Consider the following 15,960-nt stretch of genomic DNA (forward strand, 5'->3'; position numbering starts at 1 on the left):
CAACCTGCGTACCACCCCAAAGTACCATTATCCAAGATGCCAGCGATGACGACATCCAAGATGGCGGCGATGACGTCATCCAAGATGGCGGATTTTGGCGGAAATTTTGAATTTTGGCGGGAAAGAGTTACGCCCCCCTCCCCCCCCGAAAAATGGAGCGAATTTCAAGTTCCGGCAGGATAATGCGTCACACCAAGGAAAATGGCGGGAAAAAAGACTTCTCTTTATTATTTAACCAGTTACAAGCATGTGTGTTCGCCACTGGGTCTGGACTCCAACTGGTTTAGTTCATCTCTGTGGCACCAAAGGGCGCTCTCCTGACGTCAGCTGATGACGCAAGTACCGTTATTAAAGATGCCTGCACCCAGTTTATCCACCACGTGGTGTAAGATTGGACACTTGGTATACCATCAAAAACACAATCCCCTCCCCAATAAAAATGGCGCGAAGTTCAAATTCCAACATGATAATGCGTTACACCTAAGAAAATCGTGGGAAGATAGGTCACTCGCACTTTCGCTACCAACGTAGGAACATTGTGGGGAAGAGAGGAAACCTGTACTAACTGCAGCCACCTGACCGCCACCTCCTACTAGGAACCGGAGCAAAGTTTTAATTCTGCCAGTAAACAAAGCTCAATGGCGTTTTCGCTACCAAGGCAAGAAAACTACTGCAAACGAAGCTCACCACCACTAGCCTAACCCTCCAGGGCGCAACCTCTTCGTCGGGGCTGCTGGTAAAAGGACTCAGCCCACACTAGGCTGATGGAGACAGGAAGGAATGTACTTTATTTATTTGGGAGCAATTTATTTAGGGTTGGAGTATATGTATAACAGAACACACACTCAGACATGCCCCACATCATACAGACCTGCAAACTACTACTACATAACTCGTCTATAAAGCTCTACACACACGCTTGCTAATTGTAAACCGTCAAAAATAACACATTCCACAACCTACAGACATGCGAACCACTCATTAATAATGCAAAAACTTTACGTCCAGATGCCCAAACAATTCGTAAATGGTCAAAATAATAATCCATCTAAAAGACTCTGCTTGCTAATCGTCAACTGTCGAAATTATACACCCGCCTTTATTTAAAGAATTAGAGGCAGCACCACCACAAAGTGTATTCGCCACTGAGTCCATAGCCCAACTGACTTAGTTCATATCCATGCCACTAGAGGACGCGGTAGTGACGACAGGTTATGACGTATGTACCGTAATCTAAGAAGGCGCCACCTAGTGTGTTCAACACGAGCTCCAGACCCCAGCTGTCTTAGTACATTTCGTCGCCACCAGAGGACACCTCCGTGACACCAGCTGATGACGCACGTACAGTTATCCATGATGGCGGCAAACCGTATGCCTCCACGAGGTCTAATACTTAGTACCACCAGCAGAGGACGCTGCCGTCCTTTTCGTGAGGTAAAACCAAAATGGTGACGGAAAATGGTGGGAAAACGACTCAGCCTGCTCTGGGCTGCTGGGGAGGGTGAGGATGGAGTGCTCTCTATTTGTTTTCGAACAACATACGTAAGGATAGAGTTTATCTATCACATTCATACAAAACATCCACCCTGATGTGCCTGGGGTCATGTTGCACAGTCCACAGAGACGCAACCAACTCGTAATTTCAGTACACAATATGAAACTGCCCCTAAATAATTCTTCACACTCATATGTTGACATGCTCACTACTCGTCAACTGTCCACATAGCGAATAGCAGGTTCTACAGAGACGCTGAGGAATAATGCAATCAACGCGCGCAAGCACAGTCCACCGCCCCCCGTCAGTAGAGCACACAGGAGGCAGCAAGAAGTGTTGCATCCATCAGATGTCAAACCACGCAAAGCCCCTGCTTGGCTTCCGCAAGCATGAGGTGGCTGCACACCCATTCACGCATAACACATGAGGAATTCCTATCCCCTAGACACCGATGATGACGGGATCGCAAGTACGGTCGACGCGGCCGTCAGCCGGCAGAGCACTCACAGACCTCCACTTAGGGCCGCGAGCCACAACACCCGTGAAGTGAGGCAGCCGCAGCTCGGCTCCCACACGCATGCCTCTACGCAGTCACCGTTATACTGTCATAGCATTACAAATCGCGATCACGCCAGTGTCATATTCGATGTATCCCCAAGCGCCACTTGCCATTACCATTGAATGCAGAATAGCACAGAGCGTGTTGACACACACGTTCAACCACACGTACCCACACCACCTTGACTGACACATCGCCATCTAAAACATTCTCAAGATTATTCTTACGTCTCATGGCTTTGTGAAAAAAGAAAATATCAGCAAAGTCCAGCTGTCCGTAACATTATAGTGCCCCAGAAAAAGTTAACGCCTGCATTCTTGTTGTCTCATGCACTAACAGAACCTCTGCAACAAAATATCGCCGAATCCAATCTTCCTCCCGGGCATAACGTGATACGCTTCCTGCTCACAACATACGCAAATGTTCTCACCTCTCCTATATCCCACCGCAATCAATCGAGCATTTTTTTCTGGGTCTTTCTGTCGTTATTTTGCAAAGATTGCTGAATTGCACCGATAGTTTCGGGCTCTGAGCACTATGGGACTTAACATCTATGGTCATCAGTCCCCTAGAACTTAGAACTACTTAAACCTAACTAACCTAAGGACAGCACACAACACCCAGCCATCACGAGGCAGAGAAAATCCCTGACCCCGCCGGGAATCGAACCCGGGAACCCGGGAACCCGGGCGTGGGAAGCGAGAACGCTACCGCACGACCACGAGATGCGGGCCCGATAGTTTCCTCAGTCTATACACCCCCTACCTATTCTTTCTTACTACAGACGCTACACTCAGTGGTAATAAATTATTTTACGCTGATCACCATTTCGCTCAGAAAACTAAACATCGCAAAGTTGTCTACAAGTCATCAAATACATACTATACTTGGAAGAATATTGGAGCGTCAAACCGATCTCCAACCAGGAAATATATCACCAAGTACTGTCGTGATCTAGTAAACATGCAATTCATATCCCCCCACCATACCAAATCATCGCCTTCACATCAGCGAAGCGAAGTCTTTCTCTCAGAGTGGCCGGCCGCGGTGGTCTCGCGGTTCTAGGCGCTCAGTCCGGAACCGCGCGACTGCTACGGTCGCAGGTTAGAATCCTGCCTCGGGCATGGATGTGTGTGATGTCCTTAGGTTAGTTAGGTTTAAGTAGTTCTAAGTTCTAGGGGACTGATGACCATAGCTGTTAAGTCCCATAGTGCTCAGAGCCATTTGAACCTTTTGTCTCAGAGTGATGTAAAAAGACAGGCTCGTTTCATTACGGCACTAACGCGTTACTCTTTCCGCTTTCTTGTTCGCATTTCTACAGACATCTCCACACTTCTCGATTAAAAGAACAATCACATTTTCCCCATAATATTAAACAATTTTCGCCGTACTTCTCGATATCAAGGACACTGCAGTAGTCTCCGGATCGCTAACACGACATAATGCACTATATATAGACTGCAATTTGGAGACTCTACACAACTGTAGCAAACTCTTCCGCTTTCCTTATCTTGTACCTGTCTTTTATTTAAAATCATCCGAAGTGTGGCATGTTATGGTATCAGCCCTAAGAACACGATTTACACCGTGCAACGTCTAGTTTCCTGTGAAAGCCCGTGGATCAGAACTTCTTAATGTCAGTTTGGAACCTGGCGCAGCCCTCGAAGTCGTGACAGAAAAACGAAATGATTGGCAGTATACAAAGAGCGTTAGAAAAGAGTGTTTCAAATAGCTAAAGAGGATCACAGGGGGCGATTCTTGCGATTTACAGTATAGTACGTGGGATACGATCATTCTCCTAGAGTAGAGGTGATGAAACACATTAAACAGCCCTCTGCAGTGTATCAATACGCGTGTATTTAATAGGTTCGTTCCACACAATGAGAAGTAGCAGCAGCAGTTTGACAGGTAAATTCAGTCAGGGACGAAGTATACTGTTAGGAATGCCTGGAGGGCTGCACGCCGTGCTATTCTGGGAAGCACTGCGAAATCTGTCTCTCTCTCTCTCTCTCTCTCTCTCTCTCTCTCTCGGCGGAAGACCACCAACGCAGTATTGCGTCATTGCGCGAGTAATAGCGTCTATGTGAGTTCTATATCCGATAAAGTTATTTGAGCGTCTATAGTAGTTAATTTTTCTCTGTTGCGGGGTAGAGAATAACGATGATAGAATGTTGGGCTGATAGATTTGAATGGACATGGATCTGTAGTACTTGTATGTAGTTTGGGAATGCACCACAATGCGCGCATTTCCACCGAATGGACAAAACATGGTCCAGTCACACTAACTCAGTTCGCTTTTGTTTCTAGACTGGTTGCAGAAGGTGGTGGATATGGCTTTGTCCGACTTCTGCTTAGTTCCGACTTAAAATGGAATGATCACATGCGCAAAGCTGTAGAAATGGAAGCAGTTGCAAGACGTGTATGGAGTGACTAAGACCATGTTGTATTTTTACTGTAGCCATAGATTCCGGAAAGGTGACTCGTTTCGAGATATGAGAGCGCCAGAAATATGATTCACTTCTGGCTGTGATCTCCTGTAGGTATGTGGCTGAATGGGAGGACCTGATTCCAAATCATAGGTATCATTTCTATGGGATAGCGTAACTCCAGAGGTGTGAAAAGCTAGTGTACATTTCTTACGACCTCAATAAGCATACGATTTACTACTGTTTGTGATCCTTCTCAATCAGTCTTCGTCTTTCACTCAGTCGATATATAACTGAATGTCTGACATGGTATCGAGACAGAATACGTTACACATACTGGAGAAACATCTAGCGGCATGAGGGAGTTGCAAATACCAGTCACATACCGCGTTCCTTAGCCGAAAGACTTTCAAAATTCACTGATTTTATCACGAGGTTGTATCATGGGCTACGTGTTGGTCTGATAAGACCCATTCCTACTATTACCGTCTCGGTATTTGTGTGGACAAAAAACCACCTCATTCAGAGGTAATGACGTACCTAGATTTGCTAAAGCAAGTATATAACTTTTAACATGGATACTAGTGCAGTAGTTGTTGGGATCGGGATTTTTTCTTTAACATGTGCTCGATTACGTCTGTGACACGGTGATATGACGCGCAGGAGGAACGTAAGAGACATGCACACCCATCGTTGACTTTCGGTCAATGTTATTTGGTATCGTATGCATCCAGTTATTGAGGAGGTATTTATACTTGGTATTAGTGCTAAGTGTTTGTTATGTTCGCATTTGAGCATCATTTCTATAAAGTATATGTGTTTGTGTAAAGGAAATGTCTATGTGCTGTTGTAGGGAGGGTATGGATTTGACTTGGAGTACTGTGATAGCGAAGGGAAGAGTACGTCTAGTGGTAAGGAAGGTAAAGGTATTTCCATAGCCACAGCGTTCAACAGAGTGTATTTCCAATACTTCGCTTATTGCCGAATACCGTTCAGTTGAGACTGCGATTGTAAAATTTAAATGTAAGTATAATGATAGGAGATATATGTGAGGCGTTTTCTAGAATGTGTTCGTGTATGCGAAGTCTGTGGTGGCATGATTCGCGTTCCCATGTTAATGGTAGCAGTCATCCGAAAGCATAGGCCTGTTGGAGTGTAGGAATGTATCAGAGTTAACTTTACCATCTTGTAGACGACCGTATAGCGAACTAATACTTAGTACGTGCTGGGCAGCTTTCTTGATCAGGTGTAACTTTGGGAAGATGGTGCGTTTGCGGTGGAGCGTTATTCCCTCCCATGTAAATTGTTCGGTCGACTGCTTCTGTACATTTGGTGCCTTTATTTAGTTGAGGGAATATCGATTGTGCCATGTTGGAGACACGTTTGCCTGTTCTCTAGACGTGGGAAAGATCGTAGTTGGTTTGTAAACAATATTGATCATCTGGAATCTGTTACATCACCGACTTCGGTATTCGAGAGCGCAAATATAAGTGTACTCTATTTGTTTCTAGTTTGTCAATGGCTTACAGCACGCTGCACCTCGCTAAAGTTTGGTGTTTGTGGAGAAATAATTTACAGTCTATATGTAGCGCATTATGACGTGTTAGCTATCGGGAGGCTACGGCTGTGCGCTTGATACCGAGAAGTACGGCGAAAATTGTATAATATTATGGGGAAAGTTTGGTTGTCCTTTTAATCGAAGAGTATGGAGATGTCTGTAGAAATGCGAGCAAGAAAGCGGAAACAATAACGCGTTTGTGCCGGGGTGAAACGAGCCTGTCTTTACACATCAGTTCTGAGAGAAAGATTTCGGTTCGCTGATTTCAAGGGAATGATTTGGTATGGTGGGGGGATGTTAATTGCATGTTTACTAGATCGAGACAGTATTTGGTGATATATTCCCTGGTTGGAGATCGGTTTAACGCTCCAATATTCTTGCAAGTATAGTATGTGTTTGACGACTTGTAGACAGCTTTGCGATGTTTAGTTTTCGGAGCGAAATGGTGATCAGTGTAAAGCAGTTTATTACCACTGATTGCAGCGTCTGTAGAAAGAAGGAACAGGTTGTGGGTGTATAGATTGAGGGAAGTGACGGTGCAATTTAGAAATCTTAGCAAAATAACGACAGAAAGCCCCAGAAAAAAATTCTCGATTGATTGTGGTGAGAACATTTGCGTATGTTGAGAACAGGAAGGCTATCACGTTATATCCGGGAGGAAGATTGGATTCGGCAATATTTTGTTGAAGAGGTTCTGTTAGTGCATGAATTTTGGCGCATACAGGCTGAGACAACAAGAATGCAGGCGTTAACTTTTTCTGGGGCACTATAAAGTTACGGACAGCTGGACTTGGCTGATATTTTTTTTTTCACAAAGCCATGAGACGTAAGAATAATCTTGAGAATGTTTTAGATGGCGATGTGTCAGTCAAGCTGGTGTGGGTACGTGTGGCTGAACGTGTGTGTCAACACGCTCTGTGCTATTCTGCATTCAATGGTAATGGCAAGTGGCGCTTGGGGATACATCGAATATGACACTGGCGTGATCGCGATTTGTAATGCTATGACAGTATAACGGTGACTGCGTAGAGGCATGCGTGTGGGAGCCGAGCTGCGGCTGCCTCACTTCACGGGTGTTGTGGCTCGCGGCCCTAAGTGGAGGTCTGTGAGTGCTCTGCCGGCTGACGGCCGCGTCGACCGTACTTGCGATCCCGTCATCATCGGTGTCTAGGGGATAGGAATTCCTCATGTGTTATGCGTGAATGGGTGTGCAGCCACCTCATGCTTGCGGAAGCCAAGCAGGGGCTTTGCGTGGTTTGACATCTGATGGATGCAACACTTCTTGCTGCCTCCTGTGTGCTCTACTGACATGACGTGGTGGACCAGTCTTGCGCGCATTGATGGCGTTATTTCACCAGCTGCCCTGTAGACCCTGCTATGCGCTATTTGGACAGTTGACGAGTAGTGAGCATGTCAACATATGTGAAGAATTATTTAGGAGCAGTTTCATATTGTGTACTGAAATTACGAGTTGGTTGCGTGTCTGTGGGCTGTGCAACATGACCCCAGGTACATCAGGGTGGATGTTTTGTATGAGTGTGATAGATATACTGTGTCCTTAAGTTGTTTGAAAATAAATAAACAGCACTCCATCCTTACTCTTCCCAGTACCCCAGTGCAGGCTGTGTCGTTTTCCCATCATTTTCCCTCACCATCTTGGTTTACCTCACGGCAGCGTCCTCTGCTCGTGGTACTGAGTATTAGACCTCGCGGAGAACATACGGTTTGCCGCCATCATGGATAACTGTACGTGCGTCATCAGCTGGTGTCACAGAGGTGTCCTCTGGTGGCGACGAAATGTACTAAGACAGCTGGGGTCTGGAGCTCGTGTTGAACACACTAGGTGGCGCCTTCTTAGATTACGGTACTTATGTCATAACCTGAAGTCACTACCGCGTCCTCTAGTGGCATGGATATGAACTAAGTCAGTTGGGCTATTGACTCAGTGGCGAATACACATGGTGGTGGTGCTGCCTCTAATTCTTTAAATAAAGGGCGTTGTATGAGTCGGCCAGGGTGGACGAGCAGTTCTAGGCGCTACAATCTGGAACCGCGCGACCGCTACGGTCGCATGTTCGAATCCTGCCTCAGGCATGGATGTGTGTAATGTCTTTAGGTTAGTTAGGTTTAAGCAGTTGTAAGTTGTAGGGTACTGACGACCACAGCACTTAAGTTCCATAGTGCTCAGAGCAATTTGACCATTTCTGAACCGGTGTATGATTTCGGCAGCTGACGATTAGCCAGCAGATTGTTTTAGATTGATTATTATTTTGACAATTTACGAGTTGTTTGGGTATCTGGACATAAAGGCTTTGCATTATGTCTGTAGGTTGTGCGATGTGTTATTGTTGACGGTTTACATTTAGCAAGCGTGTGTGTAGAGCGTTATAGATGAGTTATGTAGTAGTAGTTTGCCGGTCTGTATGATGTGGGCCATGTCTGAGCGTATGTTCTGTGATACATATACTCCATCCCTAAATAAATTGCTCCCAAATAAATAAAGTACATTCTTTCCTCTCTCCATCAGCCTAGTGTGGCCTGAGTCCTTTCACCAGCAACCCCTACGAAGAGGTTGTGCCCTGGAGGCTTAGGTTAGTGGTGGTGAGCTTCGTTTGCAGCAGTTTTCTTTCGTTGTTACCGAAAACGCAAGTGAGCATTGTTTACTGGCAAATTCAAACTTGGCTCCAGTCCCTAGGAGGAGGTGGCGGTCAGGTGGCTGTTGCTAGTACAAGTTTCCTCTCTTTCCCACAATTTTCTTATGTTGGTAGTGAAAGTGCGAGTGACCTATCTTCCCGCAATTTTCTTAGGTGTATCGCATTATCATGTTGGAATTTGAACTTCGCACGATTCTTATTGGGGAGGGGGTTAGGTTAGTGGAGGTAGGCCAAGTGTCCAATCTTACACCACGTGGCGGATACACTGTGTGCATCCATATTGAAGAACGGTACTTGTGTCATCAGGTGATGTCAGGAGAGCGTCCTCTGGTGTCGCCGATATGAACTAAGCCAGCTGGAGTCCAGACCCAGTGGCGAACACACATGCTTGAAACTATACAGAGAAGTCCTTTTTTCCCGCGGTTCTCCTTGGTGTGACGCATTATCCTGCTGGAATTTGAAATTCGCTCAATTTTTCGGGGGGAGGAGGGCGTGACACAGTCTCACCAGAATTCAAACTTTAACCCACAATCCGCCATTTTGGATGACGTCATCGCCACCATCTTGGATGACGTCATCTTCGCCATCTTGGATGACGCCATCGCCGCCATCTTGGATGACGTCTTCGCCGCCATCTTGAATAACGGTATTATGGTTTGTTATGTAGGTTGTTCCAATACTGTAGCATCATGTGCTGTTCGAAAAACGTTATCTGTTTGGCTATCGCTGCATTGCTTGAAGACTTAAGGTTAAATCCAGTTTGATGAGTTTGCCATGATAGCACAAACATTGTTTGTGATCTATGTTGTTACCTGTGAGTGTTTGTAAACACTATGAGCTGAACCACATCAAAAGGCTACGTAGACAACTACGCTGTTGCTTCTATTGCGTATAAACTTTTTGAGTAGAACACCCCATTACATAGGGCAAGAAAATATTTATTTACCTACACAATGATTTACATGACAAGACTAGGACCTTCAGATAGTTTCTGACATCTAACCAAGCATTCAAAGTAATTTTGTTCACTGTTCACATACAATGAAAGGAGTTATAATAATTAAAATCATTATTACAATTATGTCAGTCCTATTAAAATCACGATACTTAAATTGTTGGAATTATAACTTTCCTGTAAAATTGGAGAAATTTCACACTAATAGAAAGGCGCGGTAGCAGTACTAGAGGAAACAAATAAGGACAAGAGATGGTGTGCTGTATGCTGTTGTCAATGGCGTTGGACGTTTTCTGGTTTCCAGGGACAGACGTTATTCACCAGGCTCGTGTGACATTAACCCGGTAAAATGGTAATGGTTTGCCCTGGCACGGCTGTTTTCAAGGATGAGTTATTTCGACAGAATGACTGCAGTTTCCTAATACCTCTTTGTAACAAACTTTAGAAAATTTCAGCGGGCAGCAACGTCTTACAAGGTGCTATGAGCGTTAACAGGAAACTGAGTGTCGAAATGCTTGCAGTCAGCTCTGGAGCCTGACTGCCCGAAAGACTTTCACGTGGAAGTCACTTCGTGGGGCGGTTATGAGCTGGCGAAATCGAGTCGGCTGGCAACCTTCGTGGGGAGCAAAAGGCAAGTTTTATGGCCTCTGAGGTGGAAGTAGAGTTGCAGAGGCTATTTATGGAAGTTTGTAGTCAGAGTACAAAGATGTGGTTCTCCCGATGCGGAAAGTATTGGATGAATTTGCAACTGCATTTCGTTGTACCAACATAGGCACAAGCTCAGTCGTTTGCTAGCCATCCAAGCTGGAGGTGTTGTCTAACGAACGGATACTATTAGTAAAATTTCGTTTTGCTCCATTGGAAATTGGAAGTGTGGAGTTCTTGTGTGTGTTCTTGCGTTTTCGAATTCAGGCTGTGATCCTGTGTTTCTAGAGGAGGTAGTAGTAACCATTTAGTGATGGTGAGGGTACTGTTGGCAGGTCTTGTTTTCAGTCCAATAAGGGCCTTTTGATAGTATTTGGATTACTGCACGGCATTGGTTAGTGTTATTAAGCAAGTGATTATTTTAACCCTATGTCATGGGGCAAAGCAATGCTGTAAGCCTTACTACTTAGACAAACTGTATAACTGTGGCAGTACAAAGAAAAAAACTAGATCCACCAACAAACGTTTCAGAGGAAGTTTACGGAGCAATAACCCGCGTGACTGGTCCTGCACACTTCATGGTGGTAAGATTGTGGTTATGGAGCATGTGGTGGCGGTTCCGATTGCCAAACAGACTGGAGATTTTCTTTGTTCGGAGCCTGATTGTTCACGTTTTACTCGTCATCTCATATTCAGCAGAAAGATGCACACGCCGCTGAAATTGCATCAAATAGGGGAACTTGCAGTAGGTGGATGAAAACATACCGGCTAGTCTCCCGGCCAATAATAGCATACAATGATTTCCTTTCATCTGTGCCTCGAGGAATGCATACTGTTTGTACGATACCGTGCCCGTATGATCGGCGTACATGCTTCGCTCAGACTGCAAGGTTAAAGAGTGAATAGACACATGCGCCTCACTTACCTACCACTATACCTTGCGCTCTGGTCCTTACTCCTGTCACCATGGTTGACATAATCAGCTATAATAAAGATTTTTACTTTATTTACAAGTGTTACCCCTGACATTTTGGCTTGATGAATGAAAAACACATTGTCTGTCGTAAACTCTCACCTGACAGAATCCTTAGTGTAGGACACTTCTAGGGTTTTGAGGACTGTAGCATAATATACTATCATGTCTTTTCCAAAGCAACAGCCTAGCCTCCCTAATTTTAGAACTTGTTTACTGAAGGAGCAGGTGATCAAAAAGTCTGTATAAATTTGAAACCTGAATAAATCACGGAATAATGTAGATAGAGAGGTACAAATTGAAACACATGCTTGGAATGGCATGGGGTTTTATTAGAACAAAAAAAAAAAAAATACAAACGTTCAAAAAATGTCCGACAGATGGCGCTTCATCTGATCAGAATAGCAGCAATTAGCATAACAAAGTAAGACAAAGCAAAGATAATGTTCTTTACAGGAAATGCTCAATATGTCCACCATCATTCCTCAACAATAGCTGTAGTCGAGGAATAATGTTGTGAACAGCACTGTAAAGTGTGTCCGGAGTTATGGTTAGGCATCCCTAGAGATGTCGGTCGATCACGATACACTTGCGACTTCAGGTACCCCAAACCCAATAATCGAACGGACTGAGGTCTGGGGACCTGGTAGGCCAAGCACGACGAAAGTGGCGGCTGAGCACACGATCATCACCAAACGACGCGCGCAAGAGATCTTTCACACGTCTAGCAATACTTTGTCATTCCAGGCATATGTGTCAGTTTTTACCTCTCTATCTACATTATTCCGTGGTTTATTAAGTTTTCAAATTTATACTGACTTTTTGAGCACCCGGTGTGTTGGTTTTTAAAATGTGTAAGTCACGAGTTTCATATGCTGTACTGTAAAAAAATGGCAAAAAGACTGTTTGGCCTTATGATGATGTTTCACAAATACCTAGTGTGAAATTAACAGAAATGATCAATAATGCTTGTCATGCAGCTCTCACTGTAACTAAGGACTTCTAACCAAAATGTATAAAGCATATCAGCATATATTGTTCAACAGTTTATAATTGTCCCATTGTGGATCTTTCTAATGGCAGACAGTGGGTTAATAATCTGACGGAGAAGTGATAAACATAAATAGCTTGTGAAACAAGTAGCAAAATGGGTGTACCATCAAGTAATAATGTTTCAGCAAGTACCCACAGTTGAATCAAAAGAAATAATTAATGAACGAATTTCACAGGATCATTCCACCATCTGAGGTGAATGTGTCTGTGCATACTTACAGGCAAGTTGGTCGGTAGGACCTGCAGTACCTCCTAGTTCATCTGGCAGGTACTCTTTAGACACGTGGTCAAACAGCGTCGTTGATCCTGGCAGATGGACATGTACCTGAAGCAGAGAAACGTTAACTGGTATAGGGTCTCAGTAATAAAATACCATCCTGTATTTACATCAGCTCAACGTCCATATTCTGAAAACCATGGTGAAGTGCACGCCACAGTTTACATCACACTGTATTAGGATTTCTTCCGATTTCATTCACACCCCTACTTGAGTTACGCTCCTACTTTAGCTGCACGTCAGAGGTAACAGTATGTTCCTGTTTTCCACGCTTAATACTGCCTTTTGAATTTTGACTTTCATGGAATAGTTCATGTCTAGCTTCAAGGCATCAAGCGTCTGCCATTCCAGGTTTACCAGTATTCCTTTCACAATATCCGGTGGGTCAAGGAAACCTTGAGACCATTAGAAATAAACAATTTTTACATCCTTCAGTTGCAAGGTAATTTTCACTCGTTTACCTAGGTTTCAATTCCAGTAATGGAATCTTCTTCAGAACAATAAATTCGTGCTGCCTCTTATAGCATACGTTCAATATCCCCTGTTAGCCCTACTTCATATGGATCACAATCACTTGAGCAATAAATTAGGTTGGGCCACACGAGTGTCATGTACAAAATAACCTTAATGCACTGACTCCATTTTCTCAGTATTCCTTCGTTAGTGTTACCAAAGGACACACTGTGTCAGTACTCCAAAAAATTGAGAGTGCCTATAAAACCCGTACAGACAGCTGAGAGTGTTAACGCACCACTTTCGGGTTTCGAAGAGACGCGGCAGCCGCAGGTCGAATCTGCCGTGCGCAGGCCTACCTGAATGTGAGTTTCAGGGGATTTCCCATAACCCATTACACAAATACCTTGCTGATTTCTTCATCCTGCTTCAGAACAACGACACGCACACATTTAGAAACCAGTCTGACACTTGAACATATGGTTTACTCTCGACGTAGACCACTAGGGAACACAAAATCTATCCCAGGGGAAAAGTAAGGCACTAGTAAGGACATCTGCTCACTCACTGTCACTAACTTTGCTTCAATCCAAGTAAGAATGTCATTCCTGTAGGTGAACGGGACAAGCCAAGGATGAAGAAGAAGGAGGAGGAGGACACACTGACTATAAAGAAGAGACTCACAAGAAAAGACAGGAAATATAAAGACAGTTTAGACATGCATACAGCCTTACAAAGTTAAATGGGAAAATGAACGCCTTTTCAGGTACAGCGTAGAAGCATCATATCTACACTCGATATCGACTTAACGCCAGCGAAGCCAATAGGTGACAGTGCCGTGAAGCAAGCCACAAAGGAACCAAATACTGTGCACAAAAACGCTAAGCCAATAAAATCAGTATTCCATTTTCTGGAATAATGGTTCCTAGTTTATAAACGTTGTGGTGCTTTCTTGCGTTCGACGTATAAAATAATCAGTCATGATTCTTAAACCGAGTGATCACATTGATTAAACTATACTCCATGCAAAATTCTACCATGCGGCTTCCCCTTTCATTTTTTTCTCCCACTTAATGGTCTATTACTATTTTTCCTTTCATTTCCTTTTCCTACTACAAAATTCCTGCCGTTCATCACAATTACATTTTCGTCTCCCTCAACGAACTAAAAAATGTATTTTATATCATTACACATTCATTCAATCTCTCCATCCTCTACAGAGCTAGCAGGAATACACACTTGCATTACTGTGGTGTGTCTTCCAGTCTCTCTATGCTATGATAATGCTTCCACTATGTGTCACAACTGTTCCTCCGGATTTCTAATTCCTTACTTATGAAGGTCGTACTCCTGCATTACCCTTGTTTGATCTTTTTTTGATGACCATATACTCGTGTAGAAAAATCCTTCCTGCCACCATATATCACTAATTGCCACTTTAAGTAATTTTAAACTATCTATTTCTCTTTTTAAAATCTCTAAAATACCTACTTGATTCAGGCATCAAACGACTCACTCTGCAGCATAGATTATATATTGAAAATGATATGCAAAATTTCGTCAGTAAGTTAGGAACACGATTAATCAGTTTTTTGTTGACCAGAGTAGCTACAGATTGCTATTTGAAATCTTCGACCATGTATGAGGTAGGTTTTCATATTGGTTTGCTTTATGGATTTTGGGTAAAAACCCCTTTCTTTACACTTATTACACTGATGCGCCAAAGAAACTGGTATAGGCAAGCGTATTCAAATACATATATATGTAAACAGGCAGAATACACCCATAGAAGACAACTGTCTGGCGCAGTGTTAGATCGGTTACTGCTGTTACAAAGGCAGGTTATAAAGATTTAAGTGAGTTTGAACGTGGTGTTACAGTCGGCGCATGAGCTATGGGACACAGCATCTCCGTGGCAACGATGAAGTGGGGATTTTCCCGTACGACCATTTCACAAGTGTACCGTGAATATCAGGAATCCGGTAAAACATGAAATCTCCGACATCACTGGGGCCGGAAAAAGATCCTGCAAGAACGGGACCAACGACGACTGAAGAGAACCGTTCGGCGTGACAAAAGTCCAACCATTCAGCAAATTGCTGCTGCAGATTTCAATGCTGGGCCATCAACAAGTGTCAGCGTGCGAACTATTCAACGAACATCATCGATATGCGCTTACGGAGCAGAAGACCCACTCGTGTACCCTTGATGACAGCACGGCAGAATGCTTTATGTCTCGCCCGGGCCAGTCCTCACCGACACTAGACTAGACTAGCCTAGTCGGACGAGTCCCGTTTCAAATTGTATCGAGCGGATGGGCGTGTTCAACTGTGGAGAAAACGTCATGAATCTGTGGACCCTGCGTGTCAGCAGGTGACAGTTCAAGCTGGTGGAGGCACTGTAATTGTGTGGGGCGTGTGCAGTTGGAGTGATATTGGATCCATGACACGTCTAAGATATGACTCTGACAAGTGACATGTACATAAGCATCCTGTCTGATCACCTACATCCATTCATGTCCATTGTGCATTCCGACGGATTTGGTGAATTCCAGCAGGACAATGCGACACCCCAAATATCTAGAATTGCTAGAGTGGCTTCTGCAACACTCTTCCGAGTTTGAACACTTCCGCTAGCCATCAAACTCCCCAGACATGAATATTATTGAATATATCTGGGATGTCTGGCAACGTGCTGGTTAGAAGAGATCCCCACACCCTCGTAGTCCTACGGATTTATGGACAGCCCTGCAGGACTCATGGTGTCAGTTCCCTCCAGCATGACTTCAGACATTAGTCGAGTCCATGCCACGTCATGTTGCAGCACTTCTGCGGGGGACCCTATTCGATATTAGGCAGGTGTAGCAGTTTTTTGGCCCTTGTTTTATAATGTGGTCGTTTACTTTGATTATG

The 15,960-nt window shown here is 44.1% G+C and overlaps 1 protein-coding gene across 1 annotated transcript in view; it reads right to left on the minus strand.

The window, feature by feature from the left end:
* LOC126263590 (uncharacterized) overlaps window positions 1–15,960 on the minus strand; it is a 96,229-nt gene that overhangs the window by 24,631 nt on the left and 55,638 nt on the right. The window contains exon 3 of the mRNA XM_049960683.1: window positions 12,538–12,643. Within this exon, the coding sequence (XP_049816640.1) occupies window positions 12,538–12,643 (106 nt within the window). The remainder of the gene's footprint in view (window positions 1–12,537; window positions 12,644–15,960) is intronic.

Source organism: Schistocerca nitens, chromosome 6 (genome assembly GCF_023898315.1).
Source record: "Schistocerca nitens isolate TAMUIC-IGC-003100 chromosome 6, iqSchNite1.1, whole genome shotgun sequence".
In the NCBI taxonomy this organism is placed as follows: Eukaryota; Metazoa; Arthropoda; class Insecta; order Orthoptera; family Acrididae; genus Schistocerca; species Schistocerca nitens.